The sequence below is a fragment of the Homalodisca vitripennis genome, chromosome 5 (genome assembly GCF_021130785.1).
Source record: "Homalodisca vitripennis isolate AUS2020 chromosome 5, UT_GWSS_2.1, whole genome shotgun sequence".
NCBI lineage: Eukaryota > Metazoa > Arthropoda > Insecta > Hemiptera > Cicadellidae > Homalodisca > Homalodisca vitripennis.
In genome coordinates, this window is record NC_060211.1 from 87719330 (window position 1) to 87737913 (window position 18584).

Consider the following 18584-nt stretch of genomic DNA (forward strand, 5'->3'; position numbering starts at 1 on the left):
TTTCTATACATTTCTTGCATCTGACTAAAAATGAATTCCAGCTGGTTTAATGTTTTTTTTAAATTTATTTAAAAATAGAATATCAAAATAAATCTCACAATTAAAATGTTTATAAAATATGTTAATGGTTTTAAACAATCACAACTAGCAAAAACACAAGATAAATACATTTTTTATTGCTTATTGATAAGGAATTGATTTTGCATGCATGTACGAGTAACAACAATTTTGCAATCATGTCGGAACAAAGCAATATTGTCAAAATATTTATATACCGTAACAGTCCAACTACCACACAGATTCCAGACAATATTCTTATTTTTTATATACTAGTGTAAAATGGTTATTACGTCAGAGCTGCAATAGCACAGTATAATTTCTATAAAATTGCAAAATTATTGTTTTTAAAATGAGAAGCTGGAAGTACAATGTCTTATTGTCTGTTGCAGTCACATCACTCGCACCACCACATGGGAAGACCCCCGCAAGACAATAGCAGCACAAGTAGCCAATCAGCAACAGCGCAGTGCAGAACTGCTCAACACACCCCACCCCGCCACCTCGCCACAACCACAAGGTATATATATTGGTATTATTTTACAGTTCAGGAAGTCTGGATCACTTTGATGGATTGTTAGAATCAAAGATAACTAAATTAGCACAATTTAACTACATAAGAAGTTCAGAATTCAATTGGTAACCAGGCAATAATATAAGGTGTGTCAGGAATACAGTTAAAAAACTATTTTAAACACACAATACGTTTGATAGTCTAAACAAAACATAAAATATTGTACCTTAAACTATTTTGAAGGCTTCTTTTTTTCAAAACATTGTTTCCACAGTTACTTGTCATAGCAAGTGACTAGCTTATCTAAACCTCCCATAAAGACATAAAGCACCAGTGAAGGCAACCCACCTTATTGAACTGCCTAGTTCACATTTTCTCACCATTTCTTAACTTATCGCTTTTTCACATAAATCTCGTAGACTACGACATCAATCAGAGGAACTAGAGATTTCTGACCTGACTGGTCATCATCGTGGTACGAGGGAGTTTTACTGTTCTGGCCATCTCTTCAGGAAAATTCAAGTTTGTGTAAATTGTGTGACTGTTCCTGTTTTGTAAAAGGTTTATATATTTGAAATTAGTTATCCGTCAAATTGCAGTGTTCTATCCAGGGTCCTACGTTAGTGTTATACAGGGTGTCTGGTAATTTTCTTAATATTGTAGGAATATCTTCAAGGAAAATACAATACTAAAAAATGACTGTAGGATTTTTTAATATTTCAAAGTAAAAATTTCAAAGTGTAGAAGCATACTGTACTTTGTGGGTATGACATGTTTTTTATAAAAATATATGTATATATTTATTAACATATATATATATATATATATATATATATATATATATATACATATATACATATATACTTTTCATTGAATGGTCTTGTGAATGGTTAACAATGTTTAAAAGCAAAACAGTTAGAAAGGAGATAGATGCAAACCATTGTAGGACATTATTGCGCAAATTAGAGTTAATTAGCATCCAGGTGCAGGTATCAGAGCATGCCAGCCTGCCGTCACCATTAGCCTAGCCACTGATTATAATAAATGGGCTGTGTTACGAGTCAGATTTATAGGTTGGAACTCGCTTATCTCTCCTTGGAGATATGCTTTTTCTTTAGTCAGTCAATAAGCCTAACAATATTTGAATTAATTGCATTTAGGTGAGATAAAGAAATTCCTACTAAAGTAAAATCATTCTGATTTCTGAACTACTATTATTTGGCAGATATCTGTTTATGACACATGGATAATAGAAATTAGGTCTTTAGTTTCTTACTTCTCTGAGTTAATATAAAGAAATCTTTTAATAAAAAACACACTAATGCACATCGTAACTTCAGGATAGTTGGCCTTCGACTGAAGAAAGTTGTTATTTTAAAAGATGTAAATCTATTGCCGTGTTCATCCAATAACAACTGAACAAGGTATCTTATAATATATATTTTATTCCCTTATTACATGTTTTTTTATTACACAAATTTAGTTGTGTAAAAGGCATATTGTGTACCACATCAACAGAAAATGAAGCTTACATCAAATTCTGGTATTTTGAAAAAATGCACGATTTCCTTCTAAACTTTAGTGAGAAAGGGGTAAGTTGTACATTTTCCATTATGTGCAAAACTTTCCATTAAATTTTTTTAGGGAGACCCAAACTTCCATTATATAGAAATATTAATGATTTATCATGATTAATACTGATGTTCCTGTAAGTTACCATGTTGGTGCTTTAACTGACCATCTTTATCACTGATAATAAATTTCTCATAAAAAGGTTTTCTGCATACTGGAAATTCAATTTACAAAAATAGATCTCCTACAAGGATTATTCCATTAAAATTAGCTTGAATAACTGGTTATTTAAAAATGATGAGATACAGAAGTTGTTACTTGGTTTTTAAAATCTAATTTTCCATGGCAAAAATTCTTAAAAGTCATAATTTAGATCTGTGCATTCCACCAATAAGTGACATTGAAGAAATACCAAATAAAAGGGTTTAGAAAGCCAATTGACAAGAAGAACAAATTAATTTTTATTTTGTCAAACAAAGTTAAGACCATTGAATCTCTTTATCTTCTGATTGCAAGATGTTAAGTTTGATAGCAGAATAATAAAATGTGTGTTTGAAGTGAGAATGTTGTGTGTGTAGGTAAAGGCAGCAGCCCGGCCACTAGTCCTGCACCCCTTGGACCCCTGCCCGAAGGATGGGAGCAAGCCGCTACTCCTGAGGGTGAAATTTACTTCATAAACCATCAAACAAGGACGACTTCATGGTTTGATCCTCGGATACGTGAGTATACCCTCTTCATATTCAGAAGTTTTTTGTATCTTTGTTGTAGAAATGTTTCTAGGGAATTTTAACTACTTTTAGCATGTAGATTGATGTCATGATTTAAATAGATTAATATTATGTGGAAAATTTACTTATCTAGGATTTATGACTAACTGTTTACTTGTATGGCTGTATAAGTGTGTAGCTATATACATATGGTAAAATTCATATATATAGCGAATTTATTGTAAATTTCATGTAATATTTTTTAGTATTAACTATACAATTTTTTAACTTTTATTAAAAATTATGAAATTTTAAACAATTTAAAAATTAAATGTTCTAAAGGAGAAAATGTAATTTAAGTCATAAATTATTTCTTAACTCCATTTTTTATAGGAAAGGATGTTATACAGGCATCTGATATTACCACTCTGATACCACAGGTAACAAACAACAGTGACAGCAAAACTTGGTCCTGCAGTCTTTTACATTTGCTGAAATTGTTCGGTCCGGATAGGGGTACCGATTTTGGAAATATCTTGTGTTTTACTTTAATTTACTCTTTTTAATAGCTTTGATGAAACTACTGCAATATGATTTAGTAGTCCACTTCAGTCATAAATGTTTATCACTATTCATCATTATTTATTATCAATATACAGTATTTCAAAGACAATTTAAACTTTAAAAATTATTAACACTTACGGAAATGTGATAACAATGGTGTTTTTAACTCAAGGCCAAAGATTTGATCATGCTGTGTGCATAAAACTGTTAACTTGTTTGAAGTCCAAAATCTTCTTGACCATGAACAAGATGGATTCAAATCAGGTTTATAATAACAGAGTGGTAGTATATCTTACAGATCCGTAACATTATTAATCAGTGCATTTTCCTAATGATCCATAAATCAATTCTTGAGCAACTGTTTACTATCTACTGTATTTAAGTACAATATTAACTTATGTCTTTAAGCTAACTACTACAATACTACTATATATATATATATATATATATATATATATATATATATATATATATATATATATATATACGTCACTTACATATATATAAGGCATAAGTGTAGGTGAAATTGAAGCAACTTTAATCAATGATCTTATTTGAGTAAGCAATTTTTTGACAAATAACTTTCTTCAATCTATATATATATAAATGCGAATGTTTGTTTGTATGTTCCGTTATAACTCTGGAACCAATGCACGAAACATCGTGAAATTTTGTACAGTGATTCTACATGTTCCTGGAAGTAACATAGGCATACATACTAGAGTAAATTTTGTCCAATTTAAATAGTTTATTTAATTAATTTTTTAATTATAAATCGTTGTTGATGTTAGAGTGTTTTATATTGGATCCGACAGACTGCGCTACGGCACATAATACAAAGCGAACTGATACTTAACAGCTGTTAATACTTTCAGCTGAAGTTCATCAAAGAGGCAGAAACATTTGTTTACATTTAAAATTTAGAAAATTTTTATTGTAAAGTGCTTGATCAGTAGTGTAATGCAGGTTGCATAGAAGACGTCATTGCCTAATTTTAAATTCAGATTGCACCAATGATCAATAATAATATATATAAATGAATGTTTGTGTGTTTGTCCTTTATAAACTCAGAAACTATTGGACCGATCACTATGAAAATTTGTATTTATTTGTATTTTTCTATGTAGAAGGTTTATATGCAATGCCCATTGATGTAACTCACCACCAGGCTGTACTGCAAGGTATAAAAGTTATCAAAGCGCCTGCACATTATAAACTGCAATTACGACACAGTTACGTATATTAAATAGCCAAACACTATTTGAAGGCAAAGAAATATACGGGCAAAGCTTAAGAGACGCGTGCGAAGCCGCGGGAAACAGCTAGTACACAATAAAATAAATCTCATGATTAATAGTAATACAAAATCCGTGTCGGAGTTATACAAAGTTTATGGATAATTATAATGATATACAAGGATGATATTGATTAACATTACTCTATTGCATCCCATGGGTATAAACACTGGATCAGAGTTTAGTTTAAAAGCTTAAACAAAATTAGCAGCTGCATAGAGGGATTTTGAGAAAATTCCCCGTGGTAGGAGAACATCTTGCCTTGCAAAAGTCGAGATTCAAGAAGTCAGTAGTAATATAGCAAAACATGGACTAAAAATGGGGGGTTCCAAGCTAGAGGGGCATAAACTGACAGGAAGTGTTAAGGAATGGATTAAAAGCAGTCTTAAAGATCGAATACAGTTATTTTAAACTAATAAGCACACTTAAAATGCAATAACATATAACTACAGGTCCCAAGAAATCCTATAATGTGAGATTTGCCAGGGGACTAAATGTTGGGCTTAATATTTTCTGTTTTAGTAACCATCATAGATTTTCTATAACTTATTTATATATACAACACATTGACTCTAGCACACTGATTTTATCCCCGCTGCCCTAAAGTCGGTACATGACTTGTGTCACAGTGAAGGCGTAAAATAATATTATCATGTATACTCATAACATAACATCTTCATGTTAAATGGTGTCACTAGTTTATGAGCACACAATTAGATTTAGACAAAACACTGGGAAGTATATAACTTTTACTGTTAATCCTAAGATAAGGATTCAAGTTAAGTTTTACAAAGTGGATGAGGAGAAAATAATATTATCCTGTATACTCATAACATAACATCTTCATGTTAAATGGTGTCACTAGTTTATGAGCACACAATTAGATTTAGACAAAACACTGGGAAGTATATAACTTTACTGTTAATCCTAAGATAAGGATTCAAGTTAAGTTTTACAAAGTGGATGAGGAGAAAATAATATTATCATGTATACTCATAACATAACATCTTCATGTTAAATGGTGTCACTAGTTTATGAGCACACAATTAGATTTAGACAAAACACTGGGAAGTATATAACTTTACTGTTAATCCTAAGATAAGGATTCAAGTTAAGTTTTACAAAGTGGATGAGGAGAAAATAATATTATCATGTATACTCATAACATAACATCTTCATGTTAAATGGTGTCACTAGTTTATGAGCACACAATTAGATTTAGACAAAACACTGGGAAGTATATAACTTTACTGTTAATCCTAAGATAAGGATTCAAGTTAAGTTTTACAAAGTGGATGAGGAGAAAAGAATATTTTCCACTCTAACACATATCTGAAGAGTCATTGATGTCATTTAAAAAGGATATGTTTATGTTCCTGCTATTCAGCAAGAAATTGTGTGCGTGAAGCTGTGTGTAACAGCTAGTATACAATAATTAGAGATATGTAACTATGTTAATGTATTAAAATTTAAACTTATGTCTCAAAGTAGTTAAAAATAAGTTCACGAGGAAAAAAATACATAGAAAATGAGAAAATAAACTGCCAACTACTAATGCTTCAGTTGGAGCATGAGCGTGGTTATACGACAGGGATAAATTAATTTTTGTTTACAGCTACGCATCTCCAGAGACCGCCCACATCTGGAGCCCTGCTGCCAGCAGCTCTCAGCTCGTGGCTACCGCAGGTTCAGTCATCTGCCAGTCAGCAGAAACTAAGACTCCAGTCACTCCAGCTGGAGCGTGAACGGCTCAAACTGCGGCAACAAGAGATAATGCGTCAGGTAAGTTTTGTTTGTTTGTACCTTATAGCGTTATTTTCACTGAGAATTGCAACTGATAAAAGATTTCCAGCATATCAACATTAACATGCAGTATGTTTGTATTATTAACATTTACGTTAGTGGGGTCATACTTTGACAAATCCATTCAAAGTAAGACAGCTTATGAAGAGGTATATAAAGAGCATTCATTAGTTTTGGTGTCCAGGTTATTTTCAGTTATTACTATCCCTTGAAAAAAAAAAAACAACACCTATTTTCATGTACATTAATTGGATTATTATTCTGTATTTGATACTGGTTTGAAGAATCTGTTGAGTACAGTAATTAAAAAAAGTAAACTCTTCCCAAAACAATCTTTTGACTTAGTAGTGGTAGTTTGGTGGTATCAAGTATCTGTACCTATTTTTATTAATGTTTTTAATTTATGTTAAGTATGAATTGGATAAAATAATAAGATTTGACAAAATATTAAAAAAAAAAACTATATTAACACCTCTTAATTCTGTATAATTTGTTTATCTTTTTTAACCTCTAGTTATCCAAATGGATTGAAATTGCATGGAACAACTGTGTTAACATGGGAAAAATACTTGTGGTCTTTGGATTTTGTATGTATTTTTAGTGGTATATACAACATGTATAATTTTATATAATAAGGTCAATTATTTCATATACATTACTTTCATATACTCATAAAAGTCCTGAAATTTGTGTGTGTTAAAAATAATAAAATAGAATAATTTGAAAAAAGCTTTTTTCCTTATATACAATTTAAATTCAAGAAGTTAAAATTTTCAATCATAAAATAATATAAAAAATGCCTTATATATTAGAAAACGTATTAAAGTTAAATATTTTAAATTAAAGAATAATTAGTTTCTAAAAGATTTATTGTAATAGAAGTGAAATGTAGAATTTTGGGTGAAGAATGCATTGCCGATTAGGCCACTAAGTATTGTTTTTCTTTAAAACTTATTACTAGTTTATAATATCGTTAAGAGTAATTTGAAGAGCACAGTAATAATCTTCTCACATAAAAAATACAATTTTCTTTTAGATGTGAGGACAATAGGTGAGGTGAGGATCAGAGCCAGTGTTGAATGGCAATGTTAAACCATGCAAAGACAGGTTCAACCACCACACGACTATTGTTGTGATCAATAGTGGACACATTCTTGATCCTCACACTCCCTCTGTGTGTGACTCACTCACTCGGAATCTTATTGATTGAATTGCGGCAACACGCTAGCTCTAGCTCGTATCGTTAAGTTTGATAATGGTATTCGCTAACGGTTTACCAGAACGGGAGTCTAATACGAATTGTGTTGATTTCAAATTTGTATAACAATTTGTTTGTAAACTCACCATATGAACTAAAAGTAGTACTGTTCTTTTGAAGCATTTTATACATACAGTATCATTTATACTATAGTACAGGAGAGTATGAATTAATAAATAGATCTTAGCCTTCCAGTGCTGATAATAATCGTTTTTTTATAATGCACTGATGTAAGATACTGACATTCTGCCTAGGAAAAATACTGCTCACTGATGTTTTAACTGACATCACATTATTTGGAAAACATAGTCTTAATTGTGAATATTTCCTTTATAATAGCGCAAATTTCTTCAGTAATATTCTGTATAAAAATACTTCCTTTCAAGGGGATCATGAATCTTGACTCCACAGATTCTGATAACCATAAAATTATGTTGACCATGAAGAGATTACCACCAAAAACTACTGCCACCACAAAATTTGATGACGACCCGCCCAAAACAACCCCAAAGTTTTGCTTTAAGCCGAGAAAATAATTTTTAAAATAAAGATTGTGCCTCACCAGAAGGGTTAAGCATGTATAACTTCACTACAGGTTTTAATTATAAAAAAAAATATATGAACTGAAATGACTTTGACCATTACTGTATGATATAATTAAAATTAACAAGAAGTTTTTGGCATAATAACTGTTCATATACACAATTAATACCTATGGACAGAGCATGCGGGAATTTGTATTCATTGCCGAGATAAGCCAACTTCTCTAACGTATATTACCGATATTACCACTACTAGAAGTAATTGTTTAAGCCAACCACATATAAAAAAATTATGAGCCATTCAGGTATGATTTTGTTTTTGTAACATCCTGTATTATAATTCGTATATATTTTTGATTGTACACTTTAATAATAATGCCTGGAAATGTCAACTGACTCACTTAATGTTGATTGACGTGCAATCAACACCAAAACTTATGATTTGTATTTTACCTTTAAAAGTATTATTACACCGGTCAAAGACCTTTGAATTATACGTCAATCAAATGCCTATTAAATGTTTTTAAGGTTCAATTGTTTTAGATTTTCTTTTATTTTGTCTCCAGTTGACATTCTGTGTGGTTTTCCCAGATTTTATTTTGTTTGTCTTTTTGCAGTGGAGATTGTTGTTTGTACAAAATCAATTGGTTCTTTGTTTGGAAGTTTTTGTATGAATTGAGCAAAGTGTTATCATAGACTATTTATTATACAATACTTCAGAATGGGTGATCCTTATGATCAAGATCAAGTGATATTTGTGTTGTTCCAATGAAATCTGACTTGACTGACTTTTTCAAGTCAGAAGTAGAAGTGTTGTATCTTGTTTTCTTGTTAGTTTTTTGATAATTTTGAAGCAAAACACTGACTTTTATGCTATTCTACATCTACTACCTTCTAAAAGATGTAGGAAAAAACATTAATTTGTATGAGAGTTAATTGTATTATGGTTATTTCATTGTGTTGCAACTACAAATGGGTAAACATTTACCACTTTGCTATTTATTTGTAAATATAACAATTATTTCTATTTTTATTTGGCTACTTTGAACTTGTGAAACATTTTTTATTTTATTATAATGTGGATACATTTGTCATTTATTTTTCACATTTAAAGTAATAAATACAATATATGCAGTAAAAATATTTATTCATAAGAAGAAAAATGATGCATAACACTTTATACATACATTTTTTATGAAATTTACAAAGAAATCCTGCGCAAACATAAGATTTCTGAATAAAGTAGAAGGAGCCTGTAAAATCTGTCTGTAAATAAGCATTTTTTACGTAGGAAAATGATTCTAATTTTAGCAAAAAAAAAAAGAAAACTAAACTAAATTTATAAGTAAGCAATCTTTTTAAGCTTTGGTTTGTCCTGTACGAACTGCATTAGTCAAACATGAATCTATTAGATGATGAGAAGTAACCTTACTAATAAATCCTTACCACTGTTTTAAATTTATTAATATTGATATTAATGTTGTTGCTACTTGTAATAAAATGACACCATTTGTTGTATTTAATTCATGTTATGGAATAAACAGTTTAGTCATTGCAAGTAATGTGAATCATTTATATAAACATTCCTAAAAATGATATTAACCTAATTTAAGAAAAATGAAAGGTTAAAAAAAGACATGCCAAACTTCTTCAGTTCATATTTTAATTAACTTATAATCACAGGCTCACATTGAAACTGTCTAATTCATTACAATTTGTTATAAATTTAGATTTACTACCCTAACCTACATTTCTGGACCATAAAATATATATAAAACGGTTGTCTAAATTAATTCACCTCTTTGTATGACTTAAAAACCTTGTTGGAATGCCTGTAGTAACAGTGATCGTTGGTTATTGACAGCAAGAGCTGATGATGCGCCAGAGCACGACAGACTCAGGAATGGACCCCTTTCTGTCCGGACTCACAGACCACGCGCGCCAGGAGTCGGCCGACAGTGGGCTGGGCATGAGCAACAACTACAGTCTGCCACATACACCTGAGGACTTTTCTGTCCACCATGGATGACAACATGGATGGTGTCAGCGGTCAGTACCTACTACCTTCCCACTCATTGTGGAGCTGTGACATGGTTTTCCGTGGAATGTGTCTCCAGCTTTGTACCAATCACACTGTTTAGAACAAGTCCTCAATGGTTACAAAATCAATGTGGAATAGTGACAGGAATTATCATTAACACAATCTCATGACAATTCACTCATTAAATGTTTAGCAACTTTCAATACCAATTCTAAAATTAATAATTTATTCATGTTGGAGATGCTCAGACTTTAAAACACCATCATCTAATAATATGTAAAACACTGTAGTTACATTAACAGCTATTTCTGGTGAGTAAATTATTTACTACCTATCCATCCTTCTCGCAGTCAATTCACATTTTACTGGCATCTCACTTACAGCTGTTTAGAAAGGGTATTTAAAAAAAATTACAGTATAAATGTAAAATTATATGTAATCATAAAATCATCAAACCACATTAAAATTTTCCTTGCGAAATTTACCATCAAGTGGTATAGATATCTTCAAGGAATAAGTAAATTATAAGTGTTTATTTTGTGATCAAACTTTGTAATTTCGAGAGGACTATAGTCGTGATATTGATGCACCGGCATTACTCATTGTGTATTCTAAACTTTTATTTGTGAATTCTAAGCATGTACGTATAAACTATACCGTGATCAATGGTTTATTTGTGATTCACTTATTGTACAATAATTTAGTGACATTCACAGGTCTGTAGGCTAAATTGTGTTATAAAATCGTTATACCCAGGCCTACGCCTAGATTAAATATAATGTTTATTTCATTATTTTTTTTATTTTATTTTTTGAAAAAACATTTAATAGAATTAGTAACAGACATTTTTAGATATAAAAGTATAAAAAAAAAAAAACAAAAAATGTATTTTTATTTTCAGAACTTTTATGCTCTATAAGATAGAAGTGGCCTCAAAATATAATAAGCATACAGGAAATATCTAAATATGTTAAAATGTGAGTACTGTATGTAATTTTTTTTACACACAACATTTTACTATTTGCCCAAAACGATTAAAAAATATTGGGGTAAATGGAATTTATTGATGTTTTGTGTAAAAAACCTTTTTTTAAACATTTTGAATATTTTGAAAAGTAATACAAAAATTATTTCTATTCTTTATAAGGATTTACTTTTGGATATTTTTGTTTTACTTTTCATTTTTCACTTATAATGAAAAACAAAAACCTAAATTTAAATAAAAAAACTAACCAAACTTTATATCAATGTTTGTTGTTTTGTACTGAAAAATAAAATATATAATAGCGTATACTTTACTTCAATAATAAATATTCTGCATAGGTTTGAATGAAGGTATGTAAAACTAGCAAAATAGTGCGTACTATTATAGAAATTTCAACTGCCAGATCCAGAGTTAAAAGAGTGGATAGTAGAAAATTCCATAAAGTTAATTTTTATTTCCTTGACTCCTAACATGTAGATTAACATCTACATGGCCAAAAACATATGCCACGCCGTGCCTCACCATCGAACACTCCCAGTGTGGTAGGTCTCAGTGTAATAAAGTGTAAAATGTTTTATATTCCAATGCATGATGTATCACAGTTAAGTGACTTGCTTCAACTCCCAGTAATAACATTTTACAAATAGTATTCCTTTAAATCTCTAGGATAAATTTTATTTCAGTTTATCTTCATTTTTCTAGGATCAGAGTAATTTTATATGTTGTCGATACTTAAACTGTAAATTGATTTATCATATATATTTTTATGGCTTAGGTGTGGAGGTGTGATGATGGCAAAATTATATAATTATATTAAAGCATAAAATAGTTCTACGATGTAACTGTAGTCAATTTCGTTAAAACCACATCTGGGTAGAAATTGAATATATATATATATTATATATATAAATTAAAACCTATAATGATTAAACTTTAAACTTTTTTATTTTGATAGTTCTGTATAAAATACATTATAAAACCAGATAAATTATTGTATTCGCTAAAATCATGTTTCCAAAACCTTTTGTTAAAATTATGATTATACTTAATATTATTCATTGATATATTATAACTTTAATACTTCAAAAATTCTAATTATAGTCATTCAAATTAAGAAGGAAGGGGTTTTTTAACATTCTGAATTAATTGCCATTCAAATGTATATTAATACCATGGTCTAGTGCCAACTGATTTATATAAGAGACCTTGGCAGCAGAAAATATTACACAATGAAAGAACCAACTTAGTTTTATTATTTTTAATATTATACTGTTTTGATAAGTATTTTTACATTACCTAAAATATTATGTAAAAATGTATTCAAGTAAAAGAAATATTGAGTCACTTAAACGTTGAGCTTAACCAATTATTTGCAATTGGTTTTTAGTGCACGGTACATTATAACTTCAAAAAAAAGATATCCTAACAATATAAATGCGAAAGTGCATTTGTTTTTTTTTTTTTTTTGTTTTCACGCATAAACTACTCAACCGATTGTACTGAAAGTTTACATGGACATTCTTGCAGTTCCTGAGATGAATAGAGGCCTATTCTTATTTGAAAAATTTCTCCGATCTATGCCCCACTGAATTTTAAGTAACGAAAAAATCCCATCTTGTTCTTTAAAGTTGTGTAATATTAATTGAATGAGCCTGCCAACTATAATCAACTGTTCTGTTTAAACATTGTTTATTATTTTCAATTTGTTTTAATTTATAGTAAGTACATTTTCTAATAAGTAACCATAATTTTAACGACATTGTAGATTTCAGCAATTAGGTAAGTACTCATCTACCTTAGAAAATGTACTAAAACATAAGAAGGTCATAGTTTGACTCCAATGATTCCCTTTGAAGTAGGAGTCAACAAAGAACTATGCTGGATGAAATCTCGCTGGACTGTTCTTTTGAACAAATGTACTAATTACAGCTCAAATGTTCTAAAGTATTAAAAGAACTTTTACTATAAATATTTAAAGACTGATATAAAACCCATCTTAGTTTTCTTTTGACAGAAGTAGGCTTGTCTGATCTGTGTTATATATTTTCTTGATCGGAAAACAAAACAAAATCAACTATGGAACATAGCATACTTAGAGCAGAGTAAATTACAATGGTAATAATTATAAACTCATTGATGTATCTTCTTGATTGTGGCAACAATACAAGCTCATACTGGTGTAGGAAATACAATTAACTTGAACCAGCAGTGGTCATACACGTGCAACGCCTACTAAATTGCTTGGTAACCAACGGATAACTGCTAGCAGTGGAGAAATAATAGGCAATGTAACTTTTACTATACATTTAAAGACTTATGAAACCATCTAAGTTGTCTTTTGACAAAAATAGGCTTCTCAGAGCTGTATATGTTATATATATATATATATATATATATATATTTCTTGGTTGGGAGAGATGCAAAATAAGCTTTTAAACAAACAATACTAAGAATGGAGTAAATTTAAATGACCATAAATATACACTTTTTAACATATTTTCTTGATCTTAGGAAGAAGGTAAACTCAACATAGGTGTTGGAAATATACGAGGGCCATCCGGAAAGTAGTACCCGTTTGTGAAATAAAGACACAGAAGTAAAATATTAACAAATATAAACATTTTTTATTGAAAAGAGCATACCTTAAAACTACTTCTCCACATAATCTCCAAGCAAATTTAAGCATTTGTCATAACGTGTGACGAGTTTTTGTATTCCACCAGCGTCATATTCCTCCGCCGCCCAGCCGATTGAAATACGTAGTCACGCCTTCTTTAAGTTCTTCATCGCTGTCAAATCTTTTTCCCGCCATAAAACTCTTTTAAGTTTTGTAAAGAGATGAAAATCTGAAGGGGACCAAGTCCGGGCTATACGGTGGATGGTCAAAAATTTCCCAATTGAATTGCTGCAGAAGTTGTTGTGTTATCCCCCCGCTGCATGAGGCCTGGCATTGTCATGGAGAAATGACGCCATCAGATAATCAACCTCTCCGTCGATTTTGTATTGCCCGCCGTAATTTCTTTAATGGTTTCACAATACGCATTTAGCGTTAATAGTGTCTCCACGGGCCATAAAATCAATAAGCAGTACACCAACGTCGATCCCAGAAAATGGTTGCCATAAGTTTCCTGGTTGGACAGAACAGTCTTGAATTTTTTTGGTTTCTTTGGTGAATGAGTATGATGCCAACTCCATTGAATGTCGTTTACTCTCAGGTGAAGCATAACAAACCCACGTTTCATCACCAGTAACTATGCGATTCAAGAACGTGTCTGCTTCATCAGAATAACGTTCCAAAAATGTGAATGCAGCAGCCATACGCTTGGTTTTGTGCTCATCTGTAAGCATGCGAGGGACCCACCTTGCACAAATTTTTTGAATAATGCAGATGGTCTTTGACAATTTCATGAACAATTGTTCGAGAACATTAGGGAAATGTTCACAGATGTCATCAATTGTGACGCGCCGATCGTTCCTCACGAATTCGTCTACTGACCTCAGCAGTTGATCTGTAATGACAGATGTGGTCTCCCTGAACGCTCATCGTCGTGTGTGTTCCCCCCTCCCCAAGTTGAAATTACGACACCAGCGCCGAACAGATGACTCTTCCATCACATTGTCTCCATACACTTCCTTTAATTGGCGATGAATATCACAAGGTCGAACGTTTCTTGCGTTGAGAAATTTTATTACAGCTCTCACTTCACAACTGGCGGCGTTTTCAATTTTTTTTAAACATTATGAACTGCCACAGAAACAACACAGGCAATGCTAGCGTCACGGAACTTGTAACAGAGAAGGCAGACAAGCCACTGAAGCGATCTGACCTTGACCGGCGGCTACTCGCGTCGTCAGCGCCTCACGCGGCGGAAACGGGTACTACTTTCCGGATGGCCCTCGTTAATTCATTCATTCATTGTTGTGTTGATGTCAATCATTCGAATGTAAGTCTCAATTCTGTTTCAATGATTCAATGATCACATGATTCCACATCTCTGTGGAGATACCAGCATTTTCTTCTTCAAAAAAAAAAAAAAATCTGTAGACTGGCTTTAGTTATAAACCAGACATTTGCACTACAGTACTGTTGGGTCATATTGGGAATATTTTTACAGTTGTTATGTACAGCTTCTAAAACATGTATAGTTGAAGTGAAGTTAGTCAATGATTTTTGGCTGGATTTGTGAAATTAAGGCTGGAGTTAAGTTGTTTAGCAGTTTTAAAAGGATCAGTTGTTTTACCATTAATGGTTAGCTTGTGTTGTCCTTCAATATGTTGTTTGAGGCATCTTTTACTCTTGATCACTTTCCAAGCTGCTTCATTTTTGTTGGATGATTGATGTATGTAATTAGTGTTTGCTGATATCTTAAGGTCTTGATGTGGAAATCATATTCTTTTTTCTTAAGGGCAGTATATGCAGTTTTTGTGATTGGGTGTGGCCGATTCCTTTGTCAGAATTCTCGGGTACATCTACAGGTTATGTGTACTCAACCTTTTGGTTTGAGTATGCATCGAGCTGTAGATGCGCGTGATCTGTATCTCTTTTACTTTTCTCACTGTGATTAATTAATTAAAATGTGTGCTGCAATTGAAAATCCCACCACTTGTGAAGTGCATTCGGTAATAAGGTTTTTGCTGACAATAAACACCAATATAGCTCAGATCTGGCACCAAGCGACTACCACCTCTTTCCAGCGATGAAGACCTAGCTCGCAACGCAGCGCTTCGATAGTGACGCTGAACTTTCTCGCTGGAGTTAATCGGTGGTTAAGATCACAGGCAGCAGATTTCTACAAACTTGAATCGAATCGAAAACTTGTCCGCGTTATGATAAATGTCTCAATTTGAACAGAGATTATATTGAACAATAGCCTAAAAGTGTAGCTTCTAAATGTGTATAATAAAATGTTCCTATTTTAGTTGGTTAATTTCTTATTTCAAAACATCTGTTACTTTCTGGATAGCCTGCATATTTGGGGAGGATGTGCTTACATTAGTGTTTCACAATCACAGATTTAGTATATAAAAATTTAGAGACTTGCATATCGTAAATTTTTGCCTGATGGGTATCTAAACTTTTAAAAGATAAACTCAAAACAAAGACAATGGGACTGGCTGTAGTTTTTTTAACCAGTATCATTTAGAAGTTGACAATTTTTAAAGCCAGATAGTCACTGGCAATGAAAAAATGTGTGTCTTTTGTCAAGGTCAAACCAATAAGAGAGTCAATGGCGTGGGTTTTATACCTTGTTGCTGCGAAAACCGCTACAACTGGTTAAGTGCTTAGTTGGCAAAATTGTAAATATTTACTGAAAAGCTTGCACCTAAATTAATGCTGTTATTGATAAACGTATGTCACTTATGTTAAAAAATAATGTAAGTTACTCTCTCAAATGTATATAATAAAAGCTGTAAGTTACATATAATTTTTTTATTTATTTAAAACAGCTTACTTTCCTAATGACTTTTGTATACATGAAAAAAGCTTTAATAGATTAAATTACCGGGCCATTTCTAGTCTGTCTGATTATTTGTTGACAGAGGGAGGAACCCCGGGGCCGGCAGATATCGCCTTGGACTCGCACGAGATGACTTCTCTGACCGATAACATCGACTCTACGGATGATCTTGTTCCATCTCTACAGGTGAGTAGTCTAGTGTGCGATGTGCGACGGTGTTAGTCATGCACTTGTCTCATTGTGACACTTTGCTTTTATTTCAGTTGGCAGCTGATGATCCTATATTCCCTGCCAATATCTTCGGTGGAAGCATTTTGTAAATGAGGTGGGTGAGTTGTGATGTCCATTACACTTAGCTTTCTATCGCTTCTGTCGTTAAAGCTATCAAGTAACAAACGTCTCAAGATTTGGTCATTATATTTTCTTCATTGGGTTAATATTACAGGTCTCAAGTTTGTTTTTTGTTTTTGCTTAAATTTTAATGAACTGTGTTGTTAAGTTTCTTTTTAGTATGGGCCAACAAAACTGTTAGTACTAAAAACAATTTCTATTATACGTAATTACATCTTGATAATTTTATTTTGGTTTAAATTTGTACAGTTTTTACCTTGCTAAAATTTTACTGTTTATATTACAACTTCCAACTAAACTATGTTTATTGTATGTCCATATGTAACACTTAGGAGAAAAACATCATAAAAATAATTCGATTACAAATTATTTATGTTTTTATATAGTTTACTGGTATGTACCTCAAACAGAGAATAAATTAAAAATATAGAGCTGGAACCATAAGTAACTATTAAGGACATTTCATACTTTTTTGAGGGCCTTCACAGAAATATAACTGAGATGACTCCAGACTATGAACACAAAATTAAATTCCACAAGAATAAAATTACTACATAATAGCTGGAGACATCTGAAAAACATTTAGAAGCGAAGAACCTCAAACAGGACCACAGCGGAGCAGCAATCACCTTTCCTACACTTTTTATCAAAATTTCTTGTAATTAACAATATTTGTTGGAGAAAAAGGTTTGGAAAACTTACAGGTAACCATACAGAATCCAACATGTGAAAATATCACTGAGGAAACTACTATTAATATAGAAAATTTCCACACAGAAAGTTATTGCAAATTAATTGCAAGGAAATCAATTTCAAAGAGAAATAAACAAAGGAGATTAATTTTAAAAAAAGCCTCAACTACATGTGCAGAATGTTCTACCAAAATATAAAACTCACAATATCTCACTCTAAAAACAATGGTGAAGAACCCCCTACATAGCCCCTCTGAGAATTGAGAGCTATGCAACAACTATTGAGTGACTTCAAGATTCTTGGGCGTAATATGGCATTGAATAAATTAACAGTTTACAGGGATGAACAAATTCAAACAGTATTAGTTAACCTTAAAGTCCTAACCACTGGTCTTGATCTAAACATTGAGGTGGTTCATGATAAGTTGGCTATTGCTCCAATTCATTGCTGGTCCTAACAATTGCCTAAGGTGTTATTCAATGTGGACAATTTTCCATTATGATCTTCATTACCAACTATAGAAACTCCTCCAACGATAGAAAGTACTTTATAGTTGGCGTAGTAGCTGAAAGTGACGGACAACCAGAAGAGACGAACATTTTGTTGACTGGATTATGAGAAAACGACAGAAAACATCTGCTTTGGGAACATGATCATCTTCAGTGATAAAGTGCACTTCCATTTAAATAGATTTTTGAATAAACAGAATTGCTGTGTCTGTTTTTAGAGAATCCTTGCATGAT

At 31.8% G+C, this 18584-nt stretch overlaps 1 protein-coding gene across 1 annotated transcript in view; it reads left to right on the forward strand.

Annotated features, from left to right (window-relative positions):
- Window positions 1-18584, forward strand: part of LOC124362481 (transcriptional coactivator YAP1) — a 66060-nt gene that overhangs the window by 41457 nt on the left and 6019 nt on the right. Inside the window, 6 exon segments of the mRNA XM_046817022.1 lie at window positions 450-577; window positions 2722-2862; window positions 6325-6491; window positions 10177-10320; window positions 10322-10361; window positions 16880-16983. Of these exon segments, the coding sequence (XP_046672978.1) occupies window positions 450-577; window positions 2722-2862; window positions 6325-6491; window positions 10177-10320; window positions 10322-10361; window positions 16880-16983 (724 nt within the window).